The sequence below is a fragment of the Cynocephalus volans genome, chromosome 7 (assembly GCF_027409185.1).
Source record: "Cynocephalus volans isolate mCynVol1 chromosome 7, mCynVol1.pri, whole genome shotgun sequence".
Taxonomy (NCBI): Eukaryota; Metazoa; Chordata; class Mammalia; order Dermoptera; family Cynocephalidae; genus Cynocephalus; species Cynocephalus volans.
In genome coordinates, this window is record NC_084466.1 from 104,951,404 (window position 1) to 104,972,596 (window position 21,193).

Here is a 21,193-nt window from a genome sequence, read left to right on the forward strand (position 1 = left end):
CTATATTTTTTGAAATGTGATAAGGAATTATTAAAGGATCTATGTACTCAATAAAAATTATATTTCACACATTTAAAAAACATTCTTGGTGTGGTTTAATTCATTATCCATGCTTTCTCTTTATCAGATAAGCATTTACTTATTAAACATATGGGCGACAGAAGACTTCAGAGATATACCACAAGGAAGTAACCAGTGCTCATCTGAAACAGATGCCTTGTTTTCTCAGAACTGTCATTTTCTGTATCCCACCTTTGTATTTCTGTGCCCCCTCTCAGCAATTCTTGATTTTCACACACTTCTAAACAGATGACAAATGGCATGCACTCCCTACCTGACTCCGGTGCAATTTCCAAGGCTGGCTGTAATTCCTAACCCTCCCACTCAAGAAAGTACATTTTGCAATACAAATGAGTCAGAGTGTCATTGAATCACTCTAGCTTTATAATTATATCATCCACAAACTCTGCTACCTTTAACAAGCATGATTAACACATTTCTTAAGACATACCTCACAAATGAACTAATACACTGTTGTTATTTCCATTGTGGTGCTATGTATATTTTGCCACCAGAGCAAGATTTTAAGAAACTAGAGGAAAGGGAACAAATCTTAGGTTGCTTCTATGTATCTGGTATGGTACTAATCTCGAGCACATAGTAAACTAAATACTTTTTTGTACCTCTTCTTTTTCATTACTCTTGATTGCCAAAGAATTCTCCATAGACAGCAGCGTGTTTTAATGCAAACACTGGAGTTTATAAGCAAAAGTTCAGCAGCAAACTAGAGGTATGGTCACGGGTTATGTCCATAGATAGACTGCACCATCCCCCAGGGATTTGTTTTAGGTTTAGATTAAAGGTGGGCAAGACCCAACCCTGAGGTATCTGAATGATCTAGTCACAGCCTGAATTTTAATTTAGCTCCTAAGTAACCAACCCTATTATTATCAATACCCAAGTATTAGCAATACCCTCAAGGCTTCCAGGAAGGCCAGGTATAAAGGGAATGTGAGCCGTCTTTCAGGATCCCCAACATTTCAATAGCCATAATCACCTTGGCAAATTGGATTTTCCACTGTATATTTTTTATGGGCCCAGAATAGAACTAATATGGGAAGAGAGAATTTGTGCAATATTGTGAAATTCAAAAACATTATATGAATTATAAGTATCCAATGTAACCACTTTAAAGGAGAGGTATAATATTAAAATAATCACATCTAAAAGCCAATCTATGAGGGTACTCCAAAAAATTCATGGGAAGATCATATTATCTTTCAATTCTATTATTCCATGAACTTTTTGATGCACCCTTGTATTCCTTCTAGTTTTTATGTCTTCAGCACAAAAAGTCCATTAACAAAGGAATTATATTTGCTATATAATGTTAAGTGAAAATACCTTTCCTCTACCCCAGAATTCTAAATTATAATAATAATATGGTTGCAAGTATACAGTATAGTTATAAGTAGACAGGAAATAATATGCAAAAATGAAAACGATATAATGGTTAGGCAGATGGGATGGGTGATTTTTTTTCTATTTTTCAACAATTTCTTTAATATAAAATTAGTCACAGATTATTTATTGTTTTAGTTGTAATATCATGGTATGCTATAAGAATTTCTGATCTATTTCTCATTCATGTTTCCTGTATCCAGTCTTTTCCTCCATCATTAAAAGAAAAATGCTTTCTCTATTTTGAGGGCACAAATAGGGCATTACAGTCACTTGTCAATAACAATGCTAAAAGATATTGAAGTTTTGTTTAAATTAATAATGCTTCATTTATCTATTTTCTTTTATTTGGTTTATACAATATTAAGCCAAAAGCATAAAAGAAAATGAGGAAAGGTTCTAGTCTGAGGCGGAATATGTGTACGGAAACGTAGTCAATAAGGAGGAAGGAAGTTACCATCCGCAAGGTAATTCTATACCTCAGCACTTTAGATCTTATTCTCTGCAGAACTGTATGTACACTGTGTATGTTAAAATTGATCCTAAAAATCAAAGAGAAAGTAAAAGAAAGATTACAACAAGGAAGCAGAAGACTGTAGGATAATTTACATTGAAACCGATCACTGTCAGAAGTGTTTCTCAACTTCCTGAACTTCAGGCGGCTCAACATTCTCAGGGTTTGGACTTGGATGGGCCCAATGTCCATTTAAGAAACTGAGAACACTGCAGGGACTAACTGGGCAGGAGGGCTGGGTCCAGATCTAACACATTCCAACTCTAAGAAGGATTCTTCAGCTGAGAAGAACTGGCCCCATACAGAGCTCATTTAATCCAAGGGCACTGGGACAGTTGAATCTCTACACAAGTACTTGGTTGACATCTATAAAAAAGGATTCTTCACGTATGATTAACTTTTTTCCAGTCAAATAATTCTGCCTTTGTTTATTTACTTCATTTCCTAGTTAAACATTAAAATTATTATATTTTGTGTTAAATAAGGGGAATTTATTGTGCTTATCAGCACCTGTGTATAAAATCTTCAACCTATTCTCTTTGCATATTTTATTAAGAACTTAAAAACATATCATCAGTAATGCTTTATAATCTTACAAGCATTAAACATCCTTTTACAGAATAATTCTTGTTATATTATTCAATAATAGATAGCCATTAAGTTCTATTTCTTGTTGATTCTTGACATGTTACATTAAAATTGCAGATAGGTTTAGTTCCCAGTTTTTAGGGAAATATCTTTCCCTATGGACATTCAACAATTAATCTGTTCTAGCCCAGAACAGAACTGAATGTATTTTTATTAGGTGAATAATATATTTTAGTGTTTTTAAGATTAAAGCAGCATACATTCATTGAAGAACATTTGTAATAAAGAGAAAAAAGTAAAAAAGGAAATAAAAATTATTTGTAACCCGCCCCAAAAACTAACTATACATATTTATATGTCCTTTTAGTTTTTTCTGACTCACCATACTTTTAGAGCAGGGATTCTCAGCTTTAACATTCTTGCTATTTCGGGCTGGATAATTTTTTGTTGTGGGGAGCTGCCCTATGCTTTGTAGGGTATTAAGCAGCATCTCTGACCTCTACCCATTAGAGACCAGTAGCAGCCCCCTGTCAGTTGTGATAACCTAAAATGTCTCTTGATGGTGGGGGTGGGAAAAGGCAAAATCACCTCCAGTGAAGAACCACTGTGTTAGAGATATGGGTTTTAGAAGTTGGGTTTTACCCCTTCATTTTACTGGTAGGAAAATTAATATTGGGAGAGATCAATGCAGATGATTTGCCCCAAATCTCATGGCTAATTCGTTTCAGAATCAGGACTAAAAACAATCCAGATTAACTCTACTGCCGTAGAATTCAATGTTCATTATACCATTTTGCTTCCCTAGATTGTAGGGAAAATAGCATAACCTTTCTTTTTCATTGTCTGGACAAATGGTCTCTTTTTAAGTGGATGTTACTAAGTAGCTAAATAGCCTCAAATCTTGTAAAAAACAGAAAGCCATTAAGACAGACAGCAAGATGTCAGTTTTTTGACCTAATTATGATCATTTCAAGTCAATTAAATTTCAGCAATTTTACCTGTAAAACTCTAATTTCTGTGATAATTGATTTATATATATATATTTGCTAAAGAATTCACCCAGAAAAGGCTGCCAGAGAAAATTCAAAGAGATGGTTCGTACAAATAACAGTACTTTTCTTCATCTGTCCTTCATCTGGTAGTAGTGTTGCTCATCTGTATAAAAGCCACCTGCACTTCTCATGTGAAAAAGCTATGGAATGTTGAACATCCTCAGCAAAATCCTTGAAGGTCCTTCATATGTTTGTGCTTTGCTCAGCCAAAATAAACTTGTACACTGACCTTGCGAACAGATGCCTGATAATGAGGTCACAGAAGTGAGATACATTTTCAGAAAATTGCTTTACAGTATAATAAATGTTCTGATTAGATTCCTATTTTCATCTTTAACATGCTCAGGTGGTTCAACCTGGGAAACTTAGAGGTGTTACCATTCTTTAAAGGTCACACCAAGAGTCCAAGAATTTTTAGCCTGAAAAATATTTTTAACAAACCATATATTGTAAAAATTTTAAATAATTCTCAAGTCTTACTATTGGCTCTCATGCAGTTGTTCCTTACACTTGACCTATTTTCCTATTTCAGTTTCAATTTACTCTTTAGTATGAAGTGTCTGGTTGAGTGTTTCTTTCATGACAATACCTTTTTTTGACATCTCCAGAGATAAAACTAATTTTGTCTACTTTAAAATAAGCACAGTATAACCTAAGGCAAATAGTGTGAACTTATGCTGTGATCAGCATATTTAATGACTATTTCTAATGAATCAGCAGATTCCAGGATGGAGTCTCCAACATTCCTGTACTTGTGATGAGAATGGCAAAGGTTACCTCATATACAGGGATCTTGTTGATAAAAGAATCACAAACAAGTGGGGACAGTTCCAAAATGAATTTCAGTTATGGAAAACCATTATTTGGTTACTGAGAAAGTCACACTCAGCATTTTCTGGACCTCAAGCCTGTTTTCTTTCCATATACTACACACCAAAATCAATTATGCTAGGGTATTTAAAATAAACCACACCAATTACGACATGCAAAGAAATCCAAAAGCCATAATGCAAAATTTTCACAGAAGGCATTCATTTGATAACTTGGCTTGCAAACACAACAAATGACATTAGTAATTGGCTAAGTAAAATCTCAAGTTTTAAGAACAGAATTTTTTCATGCCTTATTTTGAATAATCAGTTACCTCAAATTGGTTGAAGGAGAGGTGCAGAAGTTAGCCAGAAATCCTACCAAGATATTGCCATCGAGAGAGAAAGAGAGAAAACACCAAAGACAGAGAAAGAAAGAATGGTCATCTTTACTTAAGGTGATTTATTCAAACTATTTTAAGGTTACAAAGTGGGAAAATTATGATAAAATGACATTTTCAGGTGTGTTTTATTTATTAACTACCTCTCATTTCGTAATCAATGAAGTTTCAAAATATTGAGTATAGAAAACATTATGCCTTTAAAATTATCTATCTGTTCTTTCCATTATTAATGAAATAAACATGATGCAAAATTCTACCACAATTTTATAATGAACTAAAATAAAAAGCCATCTTACTTTATTTGATTTAATGTGACATTGTATTAAAAAAAAAAGGCAAATGAAAAATTACCTTCACTGCTGCAGTGACAGCAGCAGTGGCTGCTAAGTTTAAACCTTGCCGTCCAAAGTTTACCATAGTCTCATATCCCCGTTCCTTTGCTTGTACAATATAATCATCAATCTCCTGGGGGGAAAAACACAGATGTTAATATTATTTAAAAATAGTGTAAGAAGCCAAAAACTGGGAGTTTAAGCCCATAATACAATAGTTTCACCAATTTTATACCATAAAGCATGTGATCACGTACATTTTTAAAAAATGACTTGTGAAAATAATTTATATATCTTACCCTTTCCTTTGAAGAAAGAAGGGGATGAAGGAATTTTCTATATATTAAACTTGCTCCTTTGGTATAGGGAGAGAGCAGCCATATGACAAAAGCAATCTTCAGCTCATAGTACAAGGGAAACCTAACAAGAAAGTTTTTTAAAATCAGCAGGTAAAAAATAAACTAAAAACAATATAGAAATCATAAAAACACTTTTTAAAAAAGTTTAGTTATTGTGTTAAATTTTCACATGTAAAAGTCAGTGATCAGTGAAACAACCATGTCTGAATTGACAAACTCACCTTGTTTAGCTCTGCTGTAGATTAGTTAATAAAAGAGCGACCCGATCCCCATAGAGATTCACACCTTCTAGTACAAAATTCTTCCTCTGAAGCAAGCACAGGAAAGCTGCCACACTGACTGTAGCAGTTAAGAGAAGGTATTAATAGTACTTGTCCATGGCAATAAGACACACCTACTCTGTCTGTAGAGCCAAACTGCCATGGAAGTACATGACATAACTAAAATTATCAGGGCACAACTTTATATGTTCCACGTGCACATTTACCCCATGCACACATGTCCTTATCTTTCTCAGAACTCCCAGAAAACTTTCCCTCCAATCCTACTTGGCCAAAATTGCAATACTTTGTAGACCTAAATCATTCACTTGCAAAGGGAATGGAATTAACCATTGTTGTAGACTGGGAATTAGGGTTATATACTCATGCCCTTTTCCATGTGACTGTGCAGTGCCTTCTCTGTAGGTGACATACACCTCCCTGACTAATGACTATGGGTTTAGCCATGGGATTGGCTTTGGTGAATAGAATGTGAATGTGACATATGTCACATGCAAGCAGAAGCTTTGACTTCCTCACCCTGACGCCCTCAACCTCTTGCTTTAAGCTTTGCCTTCTGCCATGGGAACAGCTGCTTCTTCAGCCTTGATCCTGAAATGACAAGATGCTTAAAACTGTGCTGAGCCCAGGACAAAAACTGTGGCTGACTATTTGCCCTCATGAGGCTTGAGCAGAAACAAAGGTTTGTTTTTCTAACCCACTGTGCTTTTAGGGTTGTCTACTGCCACAGTAAAAGTTAGCTAATGTATTATGAGGAGACCAGTATCTTGTGGTCCATGAGGCAATAAGATATATGATAACTGAGCAAATTTGGGTTCTCCTGGCAAGACAGGTAGGTAGGGGGCAGTGAGGAACGAATATTGTGTAGTCAACACAGTGTCTCTTGAACAGAGCAATTACAGAAGAGTTTCTGGACTTCCATGGTTAATTTAAAATTTTTTTACATCGCTCATTTTTAATAACACATATAAGCTACCTTTGCAATCAGAAAAAAGACAAAGTTTTTTAAAAAGTACTTTGAAACTTAGACCTAGCATGGTTTGGAATCTGTGTTCTGTCCCTAAAAAACAAACAGACAGACAGAAAACCCTCCCCCAAACCTTTATACCAAAAACATAACAGATAAATGAATGAATTTGGGGCAGAGAAAGGAAAACTTTTATTTCAACTCAGAAGAAAAAGATAGGTGCAGATACAGAGAAGTTCTGCAGGTTGCTAACAATATTTTAGTCTGATGACTTCTATTTTTTTCTAGCAAACCAATATGACCTAATGTGCTATGAGAATAGGAGAATAGCAAAGTGGGAAAGTTTAAGGAGAGAACAATAAAGGTTTGAAATAGACACAGGCAGGAATGGAAGTAGAAACTGACCAGAAGCAAGTAAAAGGAATGGTGAGGTTCAAATTGAAAACTGTACGAGAAGCTGATTGATTTTTCTGTCTGCATCAAGTAGCCCAGGTAAAGTGTAAAGAAGAGTGATTGTTGGACTAATTTAGGCCTAAAGTTTGTGCAGCAAAGGCAGTTGAAGATACCAGCAAGGTACTAAGTTTAAACATTTCAAAAGGAAGACTCGTCCAAGTGATAGCAAGGTTTAGGTTGAAATGCACTACTGAAACAGAGCCCAAGGAGATTCAAGTTGTTTCATTTAGTATTGCTCCTCAGCAAAATGTTAAATCCTTGAGGATATAAACATGCTTTAATTTTACCTCATGCTATTTGGAATAGAGCAGCAAAGGATCTGGTGTTGAGTGGGTGTCTATGTGGGTGTTGATACTGTCCAGTTTGAATGTTTGCAGATGAGTTTTTAAGGCTGAGGAAGGAGTGCTAAAATCAGATGCTGTGGGCTTCAAAAGAGAAGTCGTTTAGGAAGTGATAAAGAAAAATAGTCTGAAGTCATCAGTGTAGAAAAAGAATGATGACAACCAAGCCTCTCTTCTCCAAGATGCTGGGGGGAGGTGAGTGGAGGGTGGGCACAGGAGGCACCTGGGGAAAAGAATGAACTGCCTTTACTTCAGGGGGGCTGTAAGGAAAGCAATGTTCTTATGGGGAAAGCAGAGAAGAAAATGAGACGCTGGATAATTAGGTAACTTGATTAAATTCACTTAGTTCATAGCAGAGCAGGATAAGAACGCAGGACACCTGATAATGAGTCTATAGTCTGGCCTCTTCTCAACAAGAGAACTTACCAAGCAACTGTTTGATCTGTTACTGTTTCAATCACAGTATAGAGAGCAAAAACAATCCAGTACATCATCCACCGAACCTGGAAATAATAAAAATACTAGTGAAACAGTAGACTACAATTATTTGCAACTCTGAATAACTTTAAATCTGTGTGTGTATATTTATATGTGAAATGAGGGTACTTCAAAAAGTTCGTGGAAAAACGGAATTAAAAGATACTATAAATCTTTCCATGAACTTTTCGAAGTACCCTTGTGCACGGATGTGCGCACACGGACGTGTGTTTGTGTGTACTTCTAGATATACAGGATGTTGAGTCAAATGCAGAAGGAGATGGTTTAGTTTTCAAAAGGTTTTATGTTTGAGTTTTTTACATCACTACATCAACAGTCTTGGGATACAAGAATCAAAGAATAACAAATCTCTGGGGTCTGATACAAAAAACTGGAAAAACAGGAAATATTTTTCTTAACTGGAGTAAAGTTCTTTAAAATATGTTATCTGTATGCTTCTTTATGAAGTCTACTGCTATCTAATTACATAAGTAACATAGTATATAATATGATATAACCACATTCAATCTTTACTAGCCTTTAAAATATTGCATTTCTTATTTTTCAATTATAGAAAATGTTCAGAAAAATGCTTACTTTGGTATTTCATAGATAATATAAGACTATAACTGAAGTAGTTTTTACAGTTTTCTATTTACGTGGACAAATCAATTAAAAATATCCATGAATAACTTTTGAAGCAATTGTACTGCGAGATATGAATAATACTAATTTGCCGTAATTTATAAAGAATACTAAAAGCTTAAAAAATTGCCTAAAGCAAATAATAGGGTCCATTATCTATATCTGAAATACAAACAAATTGATTTATAAAATTATCATCTCAAATTAAAAAAAAAAAAAAAGACCAAATGTTCTCTTTAGTTTTTCCACTTCTCATTTTGACTCTCTCACTACTATCAACTCAAAGCTTTTGTCCAAGTGTGGAGATTTTCTTCCTGGTCTAAAATCCTGTGTGTCTTTGTATGTTGTCTCTTCTTCCTTCCCACTCCACACCCACCCTTTTTAAAAAGGGAGTGATGCTCTCATGTGACTTCATTCACTTAGCCTTTCCAAATCCAAACACTAATTTATTACTTTTACCTCTCAACTGTATTCACAAGGTTATCTTTTACCCTGATTGACTCCTCCCCAAGAAAAGAAATGAAGGGAAGATGATGGCAATCAGAACAATGTGTTTTTATAGAGCTAGAAGGGATCGTGGAGGTGATTAAACTTTTTAAATCTAAACAATCCTTTACTAAAAAAAACTGTAAAAACATTACAAAAGAAACTGTTCTAGCTGGGTCTCCCATTCAACCTACCCTAGGACTCTTGGGGAGATTCCAAGAAAACCTAGCGCTCCATGGGGTAGGGGTTGAAAACAAATAATATGGTGAATTTCCCTCATTTTACTGAGGGCCAAAATAAATAAGTTGCTCAAGGTCACCAAGCTAGGAAATGGCTGGAGGAGGCACAGACCACCTTAAAATCTGCACGAAGCAGCTTTTTAAACAAGTGGCTGCCACAGACCAATCTTTCCAGTTCTCTAGGATTTCCTGGATCTCTCTCTCTCCTGTACTCAGCACAGAGATTTCAGTGTAAATTAATCACCTTCTTTCCCAGGAAAGTACAGGCTTAAACTAAATTTGCCTCTCCCCAAAGAAAGTTTAGGAAACTCTCAGAAAAAGGTATTTAACTCAATACATGTTATTTTTCATTATTTCCCAACTTCCAAAGGGATGACAAGTATAAGAAATTCTCCACAAATACTTATAATTTATCTGTTAGTAGGAATGAGTAGAGGTAAAATGGACTATACAGATATTAACTGTTTGCTGATATTCACTGAATGACTAATTGTTGAAAGGATTAGAAATGCTGCACGTCCCCCAAATTTCAAAAGTACCCTTGCTTCAGTTAAGTGCTCGTTCAGTTTTCAAATAAAGCCATCAAATTAATTTTAAAACTCACAAAATAACTTCTTTAAAGTATATAATTTTACCTCTAAGAAACAAAATATACATCTGTTTAGGTTGTGAGAATATTGAGTAATGTCAAAAATAAAAAAAGGAGGAAAAAAAAAAAGAAGTCTTTGCCTTTTTAGTTAAAAAACGACCACCACCACCACAAAACAACAAACGATCCAATCAAAAGGGAATTTCTGGACATTTTCCTGTTTGACAATCTGCTCTCTTGAACTTATCAACTTTTTGTTCTCCTTATCAGAAATATGAACTGTATACATAGTTGAATCCAGGCAATAATTAAATGACTTCAATGAGCATGTGTTATTCATGCGAGCAACCACAAAGAAAGTTAACCTTGAAAATACATTGCTTTCGTTTTTTCCATTAATGGATTTGATTGGGATTTCACACCAAATGATTACTCGGCAGAGCTTTTATTAAAGCTATACCTCAAGGCCACTCAGCCTACTGTTTTGGCCCAAGGTACTAACAGAGAGAAGTCAAGGTGAAAAAAAAAAAGAGTAAGTCACAATTATAATTAAACATATGTGAAGATAAAGATACAGAAAATATTTAGATCAGTCAAAAACATCAATAACAAATGCAATATTAATACCAAAAATTGGTAGGAAAACAATTACAATGACAATCTTATAAATGTATATAACCAGATAAAACAGAAATAACTGTTATTAAAATATGTTAAGCAAATAAAAGCCAATAATTTAACCGGTGATTTTAACAAATCACAATCCACCATTTAAGTTACTGGGAAAAAAGGTTACTAGCATCATATTTATTGGTACAAATTTATGTTTTGGGGAAAGTGGGAATAGTATTTATTTCCAGTTCAGAAAAAATTGGTAAAATCAACAAATCTTTTTGATATCTTCATGAGAACAATGAAAGCTGTACTCAACTTTTTCTTAAAAGTCTCTGTGACTCTCTTCAGTGTATAAACCCCAATCCCAGTGGTAAATATTTTCAATACATACGACAGTTCATTTTCAGAAAGAGGGTTTGTGTTATAGGAAGAGGCTCAGGAAGAAATGCCTGAATACTCTGTAACTACTTCTATGTAGCCTAGTCAATGACCATAAAAAAGCCGTGAGAGAGAGAAAAGTCTCTTTGATCCCGGAGAACTGAATTTTCCAAGGTGAAGCTTACACCTATAAGCTCTAAATTGGTACACAAACGTACACCCACACCCCCATACCGACACTATCCTTTTGATTAATCTTTCATATCAAACATAATTTAGTCAATTCTTAAGGACTCAGGTGGCATCATTAAAATGACACTCATTGATACAACTGCAGCAAACCCTACCTACTTCATGTCACGGGACTAGAAACATGAATATTGCGTCTGTCTTCAAGGATTTAACATTTTATCAGGGAGAAAAACAAATAAATAACTATGATAAAAAATGTTCTGTTGTTTTTATTACATTAGATGCCCTAGCTCCCAGTATGAGTCATGAGCCAAACACTTCGAGGAAAGCTTACTAAAAGGATTATTTATAAAATTGTGGGCAAGGTTCGGGAAAACCAATAAAGGATAGTAGTGTACCCCTGAGCTAGCAACAGCAGGAACTGGCGTTATGCCTAGGTGTGTAGGATGGAGGGGAGAGAAAGGTTCCTCAGAACCCAGAGAGGGTAAGTGTAGATGAAAGCTAAGTGGGCCTCAGGTAAAAAGTCACAGCCAATCCCTGGTGGCAGGAAGGGAGCTGGGAGAACAAATACCTGGAGTACCCCACACTCCTCTGTCTTCTGATCTACATGGGCCTCTCATGGGCAACCCAAAGGGAGGCCAGAGATGATCTAGTCTGTATAGATCAGCCTCCTAGGCCATAAGCAAGGAAGAGGAGTGTGGAGAGTAGAGGGGCAACTCCACTGGAGGGGCAAATGGAAGGTCCAGCACTACTAACCCTGTCACCTCTTTGAAACCAACCTAGAAGTGAAGTCATTTCTCACCACTTCCAGAGACACCTTCCTAGACCAGATGGCCATCATCTCCTGTCTGGATTATTTTGATAGTATCCTAACTGATCTCTGCTTTTTTGAGTCTATTCTGTACACAACAGTCAGAGTGTTTCCTTAAAACAGAAGCCAAATCATGTTATTGCTCTGCTCAAACCCCTCTGATGGTTCCCCATTAAAATTCTTACCATGGCCTAAAAGGTTCTATGTATCTGGCCCCACTACCTCTGGCCTCATATGATATGACACCACCTTTCCCCGTTCTGCTCCAGCCACATCAGTCCTTTTACTGTCCCTTGCATGTGCTGATGTGCTTCTGTCTCAGGGCCTTTGTACCCTGTTTAGGAATATCAATATCCTCTTAACTCCCTTATCCTGCTTTATTATTTTTTTAAGCACATATTACATAACATAGACACAACTAACAAATATTTACTCCCCCCCCCCCCCCGTCTTTCCCCATTAGAATGTAAACTCTGAGAGCACAAAGACTCTTATTTTGCTCACTGCTGAATCCCCTGTTCCTGGCACAGAAGGTGCTCAATAAATGCATGTTGATGAACTGTTGAATGAATTTGGGGCTGCACATAGCTTAGTGTGCTCCTTTTTGTAAGGACTTCAAAAGGCTGGAAAGTAGATAGGAGGTAAAGACATGATGAGTAAACATAAACTACTTTTTTAAGAGATCTTTAAAAAAAAAGGAGAGGGGAAATAAAAAATATCATGAGGCAAAATGAAAGCATGTTTATGTCCTCAAGGAGTAAACATTTTACTTGACAGATAATGAGATTCAAATTATGAGAAAGCAGGAATACTTAAACAAAATCCCAGATGAGACAGAGAAGGATAAGATTAGGAACATAGAAAGAAGGGGTTCAAGAAAGAAGCAGGACTGCATCTTCCTCTAGGATAGAAGGATAGAAAAAAAAGAGTGGCTGTGTTGGGAAGAGGGTTGAAGAGGTTCATAGTTGAGGACGTCTACCTCCACTCTGCAGAAAGTAGGAAGGCAGGCCATCTGCTAAGACTGGGCATGGCTGGAAGGGAAGTGGATTTGAGAAGAGCAGTAAAGGTTTAGAAAAGTTGTTTTTTATGGATGGGAAAGGAAGCTGCCTAGGGAAGAGCTAGAGCAGACTACGTGACCAATGATACCTTCACCTGCTCTGGGTGTTAGAACAAGGGCTGTGATGAAAGGTCTAGGACTTGTGCTCGTCAGCCCCCCTTACAAGTAGGCAGGGCCATGTGTCCAGTTGTCACCAACAGACTAGGAGGGGAGGCTTTTGAGAAGTGGGTATGTTTCCTCCACAGGCTTTTCCCTTCTTCCTGCTGGTGGGGATGGCAGGGAGCAGTGCAACCTAGGAAGCTGTTGAAGGTGGGCACAGACTTAGTTCTTAAATAGTTGCACAAGGAGGATTCCTTGCTGAAATGAATTCCTTACCTCATGATGGCCTATTATCTGAGAGAGAAATACATTTCTACATTCCTTCAGTCACTGCACTGCTGTTGCATATTATGATCACAGCAGCTTAGCCTACCCTGAGAGTTTACACTCTGCATGGATTGAGCAAGGGCACAAGAGCGATGGTTCCAGAATTAGGCTGGAATTGTCATAGTGATCTATTAGTTGCCATTTGTGGAATGGCTAATGTCCTGGCTGGAGGTGATGGGTACTACCACCACAATGATCTGGCAATAGCAGTGAACTACCCTTTTAAGAAACCATCTGAGATAGCCTCAGGGGACTCAGAAGTATCTGGGAAGAAATTAGAAGATAAAGAAGGATTGATGTTTTCATGCAGCAGACTGGGGCAGAGCCAGAGGAATACTATTTTGTATCAGTATTGGCAAGTGTGGCTTCTAATTGTGTGAATTTGTTAGCTATCTCCTGCATTGTCAGTACATGTGACTTCAGGAGCAATCCTCTTCTACTTTCAATAGGCCAAGAAATCAGATCGAATATATGTCTGTTTCTAACAAGCTTATCTGCGTGGGAGGCCAATGAGATATCCAAAGATTAAGGTGCATAAAAGTCAGTGGGAAGGCTACATGAAAAAAGTTGTTCAATGTTCTGTTTTACTTACTTTGCTTTGTTTTCTTTCCCAAGAGTGTACTTAATGCCTAGTATAGTACTTGGCATAAAACAGATGCTCAAAAATATTTATTAAAAGAATTAATGATCTGAGTTGTTAATAAAAAAGATGGTAATTTCCATTTTTCCTAATTATTTGGTAATAAATTTCTCTTGGAAGTGGACACAATGAAATGGCAATCATTTTTCAATTTTGAAGCACTTTAATCATATTTTTCGTGACTAGAGAAATGTGATGAATATTTTAATTGGAAATAAAATATTTATAAATAATAGTACTCAAATGAAATCTTAAAATAATTTAAATATCAAAAGAAATTTATTTTCCAAGGAAATACTCTTATAATTAGGCAAGTTTTTTTGAGATTATGGAGTCATCTGTGATATAAAACCATAGAATCTAAAATTACATTCTGGTTTATATAGTGCATGGATCAGATTATCCTACTTAACAAGCCAGCACTTGCTTTATTATTACTCAAAATCCAGAAGGCTTTTATAAAGCCTTAGCATTTCAGAAATCCAGACAGTCATGTGATGGTGTACTTAGCTTTACCCTCTCAAAGGAATCAGAGGATATTTAAAGCTTGAGCAAATACTGTAAAACAAACGTGCCCACAGGCTAAATTTACTCTCAGAAGACCCAGCTCCATTTACCTACCCTGATGCCAAAAAAAAAAAAAAAAAAAGCTGACCTCATTTCATGATCTTTTAATACTTTTCAAAAAAACAGGTTTTTATGATTTACATTCTTAGACAGAATTTTTATGAAACTGATTTAGATCCCAGGATAAACAAATAAAGCAAACAAAAAATGAGTTGCAACCGCAAAATGATCCTCATGATTCGCATCACAGAAAGTGAGAGCAACACAAAGGCCCCAAATATACAGAGGAATATCATGTTCTGGTGGGAGGCACGTTGCTGTACATTTACAAAAGTCATGGATAATAGCAATAATGGCATACTAATTAAAAAGCATTTTTCTTAAATTGTACCGTTTTATAATTTATTCATGTTAGGCCATGACCAGTGTGATATTACAATAGCAATGATAACAATAATGTTAAATGACATAACTGTATTAATTTATACTTGTACAATAAAAAGAAAAATTAAAATGATAATAGTAATTTGATAAATATTACTTAGGGCCTACTATGAACAAAGCCTTTGACATGAATAGTTATAAACTCTGATGTCAAGGTGTTCCTACCCCCAAGAAGCTTTCATGTGGGGGATTAATATAAGAAGACATATAAAAGGATAAGGTTAGGTGATTACCAGCACAATGTTTGATCCAACATATAACTACCAATATTTTATTATATATTACATTATACATCGTATATTATTCACTGCCTTGTATGAATGAAATTTCTTCACTTCCAAAGGAAAGTCTTCCCTAATTACCCTTACCCCCTCCAAAGGTCATATATAATCTTTGTGCACTGTATTTTCCTTTGTAGCATATCTGTGTGGTTGGTTTACATAACATCTGCCTCTGCCATTTGACTATAACAACCAACAGGGACTGAAATTGTCTCGTTCATTATCATATTCCTGGTACTTAGCACCCTGTGACTGATAAAGCAAGCACAGAGGAAGGCTTCTACTAAACTATTTCTTAAATTTTAAGGTCTTAATAGATATCAGATTCAAACAAGTAACTGAACTGCAAGCAGTAGTTAATAACATACAAAATAGTCTAATTTAGTCAAAGCTGTTTTCAAAATTATCAGAGATTAAATAACTTTCCAACTTCTCCTAATTACAGATTCTTTGAATCATAATGCTGGTCTTTAAGAAAAAATGAAAAGTTACATATGCCTAATGATTTCAATTATAACCACACTAAGTAAATCCAGAGCACAAAATGCTAAAATATGTTTCACTGGGAAAAAAGTCTTTGCTGAGTCTAAAGAAAAATAAACACTGCTGAATTTCAGACCACCCAAAGAGAACTTTATTTTCTGACCATTATTAGTTATTCACTCAATTCAGTTCACCCCAAACAATCATTGTATACCACATGCAGAGACAACAGAGAGAACCTCTGATATAGAATTCTTTAGAAACAGTATAGAGTTGAAAAGATTTCTCCCGTTTCATTAATATTACACAATAATTTGGTTACTTCATAATGATCTCTTTTTCCCACTAAAACAAAGAGGAAGAAAATGTGAGAAATCGAACAAAAAAACTCCCTCTTTTATCTAACCCAGATGGCTTGGTTATGGGATTTTTCTCAGAGCTGTGCCAAGTTAGAGGCATGGTTGAAAACAAGCTTGTTGAAGTTAAATCCAAAATGGATAGAGACCATGGCTAAAAATAGTTTTTTAAAAAAATGGAGCATGTGTTGGGGGTGAATATGTTAGGTTAGGATTGGTTTGGGCTTCCTCAACTTTGGGATACCTCTTCTCCCACTGTCCTCTTTGAGTATGTCTTAACTTTCTGCAGCTCCCTAGTACTCAAACGATTGACTTTCAAAAGCTGAACTTGTACCTGCAGTTTCTAGTTATCACTGCCAAAGACCTCACAGAATACTGTTGCTCTGGAGGAGAAAGCTTCACATCATATAGATGTATCTGATGTTAAAGTGAATTAAAATGGGGCAGATCGTCAATAGAAGTGGATAGCTCTGTCACAATATTGCACTGGTCTTCCTGGCACTCTTGAATCACGGAAACTCCGTATATCTCATCCCTGACCTCAGCAGATTTTAAGAAACTTGAGAAGGGAACGTGCAGAAATGTTTAAAAAGTAGACAGTAATTAATCACAAAAGAGTCCTGAAAAAAAGATGCAAAAAGCAGGAACTGCTTACAGGAACTGTTACCAGGAGTAGAATTTAGTAAGGAATGACTTCTCAGTCCCAAAACAACTCTCTCCATCCACACTGGCTGAGAATTCACACTTCACTTTTTATATTATTTAAAGTCCTACTGATTTATTTGGGATAATAGGCATTTGTAACAGACACAGTTTCCTTTTAACAGCACCACACAGCGTTTCTCAGGATTTTAGCATGGGAAAGAACTTAAACAGCCATCCTATTGGTTAGCCTAGTTTCCACCCTAAATTGGCAACCTATTTTCTTCTTCCCCTTGGTGTTCCCAAAGTCTTGGCCCATTACGTTTCCTGTTTGAAGCATTCCCAAGGGTGGCACCACTTCCTAGGTACTTGGGCCCCCCAGTTTCTCACCTATCTACAGTCAATGCCATCTTGCTACTTCCACAAGTGAACTTACCTACCCACTACAAAATATGCTTCTTTCTCCAGGAGCCTGGCAAGGCTATGACTGACATAGTAAGTGAAGAATTTCATTCTTCAGGTAAGACACCACCCCTGATATGCGAATTGTAGCTTTATACTATAGGCTTGACAACACACTTTAAACATACAGTAAAGGGTTGCTTTATAATACCACCAGGACCACATGGTCTTCCTGAGAAAGCAAAGGCTGATAGAAAAAAAAAAAAACTCTAGGAAGAATAAATCTCAAACTTGTGTTATCAAATTACTTTTCTTCAAAAGCATGTGCAATCAATCTCACAAAGAGAACTGAGGTTTACATTTGGGGTGTGTGTGTTGGGGGGGGCAACGGCAAGTAACAGAGCACAGGATACTTGGGGTAAGGAAGGGCTCCCTGGGACCACAGGATAGGGCCCTGGGTACACACAGTAAGAGGAACAGAGACTGGAGAAAGGTGCAGAAAGAAGGGTGGATGATCCTAAAGGGAAACTTCACTGATGTAGACATTTTGTCTAGGGCCAGCCCTAAAATATGGAAACTAGGAGGAAGTCCAACTCAATATCCTTACTCCCCTAATTGTATTATATGCTTAATTTTGTTAAAATATTATTTTTTTATAATATATTACAAGTTGTTAATCAATTTACGTAAGATGTTTCTAAAACAAACTATTTGTTATTTAGTGCCTGTCTACATATATAAACTTATTTTTAAGAAAAGCACAGTGTGGTAAAGTGCTTGGTGAAGGACTGCCTTAGTGCCATAGTAAAACAAGACACCTCAAAATCAATGGTTTTCAACTTGGCTGTGGATAAGAATCACTAAGGGATTGTGAACAATTAATATAGATTCTTAGGCCCCATCATCACAATGTGTAGAGAGAAGGTAGCCAGGCATTTGAAAGCCAAACTCCATGAGTATTTTTTATGTGTAATCAGAGTTGAAAACATGCATAAAATCCTTGCTGTTTGAACTGTGGTCTATAGAGCAGCAACACTGGTATCACCTGGGAGCCTGCTGGAAATGCAGAATCTCAAGCCCAGGTCAGACCTACTAAATTGGAATCTGCATTTTAACAACATCCCAGGGGGATTCATATGTTCATTAAGGTGTGGGAAGCACTACAGTAGGAGGCTGTTCCACATATGTTCTGACAATATCAGCTGGAAGAAGGTTGTACCATTCCCAAAGAGAATATGAGTCTTGGGTTAGAAGAGAAGATAGACTAGGTTTTGTGAGACAATTTGTTCAATGTAAACACTTAAAAATGTACCTTTATTTTCATAACACTGTTCAGGCACATCATCAGTTAAACACAAAGTACCAAAAAGCTCAAAGAAATGGAAGGAGCTGGGCCTTTAGCCCACCTCTCAGAGGCATTGTTCATGGCTATCAACTGAGTAGGTAAAACCCTTGAGAGAACAATTCAGAGAAGAGTACCCCAACAGGCTCCTCCACCCAAGTTCCAGGAGGAATGTTCCTGTTGTCTCCCCACCCCAAGAGCCCAAAGCTATCTGGACACACACAACTTGATGGAGATTCCCTGCCTTTTCAAGAAGAAAGTGCCCTTACATTCCCCTCCATCAGACTAAATCTGCCTCTGGCACGGAGAAGGTAAGAACCTTGATTAATAAACTGAAACTACGTTCAAACGTAATATCAAAGGCAAAAACTTCCCCAGTTGGCTTCAATAATTTATTTTGATATTCTTGTTAACAAGGATATAACATAATAAAACTGAAGTGTAAGATCTATATTTAAAAGCCACTATTGGAAAACCCTTCAAAATTACTATAATATTGTAAATATATATTACTCAATTCAAACTATTTCTGTGACTTTTTAAGACCTTTCGAAGATTTCTTCCATTTTACCTGCAGAGTTTGGATCTGTGGCTTTAAAAAACCCTGTAGTTATATTTTTAATTAAAAAAATATATTTATTCTAATAGCCAAAGAGATAGACAAAATTTAAGATGAATATTTATACAATAAATTTCAATATATTTTACATTTTTCACAGTTTTTCAAAAGAGCATCTTTTTACATTTCTATTATGTTTCTGAAGTAACATTTTTCTTTTATGAGGTTTTGAGGCAAGATTTTATTTCTCTTACTTAGCTAAATTCTTCAGAAAAAGTTCTAGCTTTTATATTTTTGGGAGAACCTTTCACAGTGTGATGGCAATCTGGTTGACAATCTGATTATTATGGCTGTATGGGTAAAGCAGTATATTTCTAAAATTACATAATGGAAAGATGATGTACATGTCTGAAAATTCCAAAGGCAGATTCTGGTATTGCGTGAAAGGAGAAATTTCACTGTATAAATAATGCAACCTCTAGCTAAAAAAAAAAAAAAAAGTCAGGCATATCTGACATTACCAGAAAATATTCCATTTTTTAATAATAAAAATTGTAGGTAGTTTAATATTTTCTTTGTCACTTAAATTTAGCATTGCTTGCTTAAACCCTTTTCTCATTTTTCATTTTGTCAATTCTTTTTCTACTCTTCCCCCAACATTAGCTATTTCAAGTGTTTATTTTATTAAATTTATTCAAGAGAACATCTCTTAGATACTCTAACTCCCCTGATTTTCTATTTTTGTTTTTTGCTTTTATATTGCTTTATTCATCCACTTTCCTTCCAGATTCTTTTCATATCTTTTGATATTTTTCTTGCTTTGTGAGTTAGTTTCATTTTTCTTCCTTCCTTTTCAAGAGAACATCTTTTAAAAATGTTATGTTCTATAATATATATTATTGTCACTTTAGTTTTTGAATTAGTCTATTACTGCACTTTTGATTTCTCTTGTAGTTAATTACTATTTCTCCTGTTTAGAGCTTATTTGGGGTTTTCTTCAAAACAGTGAAGTTGTGGTTTTTGAACAGATAAAGAGAAGGCAGAACACTGGTTGCCTCTGAATGCAGTTCTCCCTGCAATGAGGGTGGTGGCAGTAGAATTTTTTGGTTATTGTCGCTTTTATGATTTCTAGCTATTCCACTACTACGTATTAGGGGGGAGGTGGCTAGGCCTCCTTCCAATTTACTTCTTAGCAGCATTTCCTTTAATGGAAACAACTGTTCCTGTCCCCCTTTAAAAAATCCATTTCCACTGGCACTATTCTTCCTAGATTGGAAAAATTCTTCCTAGATATTAGCAAAAGCCAGACTTAGCCTCTTAGGTTTAAGTGTCACTGTGAGAATTTTTTTCTGCGTGTATGTTTTTAAAAGCATTTTCACTGGAAGCTAGAAAAGGACAGGCAGCTGCTGTTGGCTAGCTACATCTTAGCATGGAAACTGTGGGAATGCTATTTACTTCATAAATGTTAGGGGTTATTTTAATTCACATTCTAAAACTTTAGGAGAAACTATGTTAGGCATTCATTTAAAATCTCCAATTATGTAATCTTATTGAAAGTTAATACTTGTTTCCTTAAGTTTAGAAACTAAGGAAGATCATAAGTCACTTGATGGCTATAACAGTATCAATTACTTCAGCAATGAAGTTATATTCTGATATATATTGTATACAAAATAAGTAAACATGACACATCGAAAGTTAGGTTTACAAAGAATAATCATCACCTAATCTACTTTAAGTAAATTTAAGTAGTTTAACACATTAAAAGATAGTGAACTGTTCCAAGTACATTTAAATCATAATTTTATTTATCAAAACTTGATTTACATGCAACTATAACTCAAGACAAAGTACTCATATATTCATTGTATGTTAGCTAAAGTTAAATTTTAAAATTATTTTCAAGGATTGATTAAATGGTAATATATATTACTTTAACCCTATCTCCTACGTGAACACATTTTAAAAACCAATGTTAATGACATAAATCTTACATGATAT

At 35.6% G+C, this 21,193-nt stretch overlaps 1 protein-coding gene across 3 annotated transcripts in view; it reads right to left on the reverse strand.

The window, feature by feature from the left end:
• REEP3 (receptor accessory protein 3) overlaps positions 1 to 21,193 on the reverse strand; it is an 80,731-nt gene that overhangs the window by 8,898 nt on the left and 50,640 nt on the right. For all 3 annotated transcript variants that reach the window (XM_063103413.1, XM_063103411.1, XM_063103412.1), the window contains 3 exons: positions 7,988 to 8,064; positions 5,460 to 5,580; positions 5,180 to 5,293 (listed from right to left, as the gene is read on the reverse strand). In XM_063103413.1, the coding sequence (XP_062959483.1) occupies positions 5,180 to 5,293; positions 5,460 to 5,580; positions 7,988 to 8,055 (303 nt within the window). In that variant the 5' untranslated portion in view covers positions 8,056 to 8,064. The remainder of the gene's footprint in view (positions 1 to 5,179; positions 5,294 to 5,459; positions 5,581 to 7,987; positions 8,065 to 21,193) is intronic.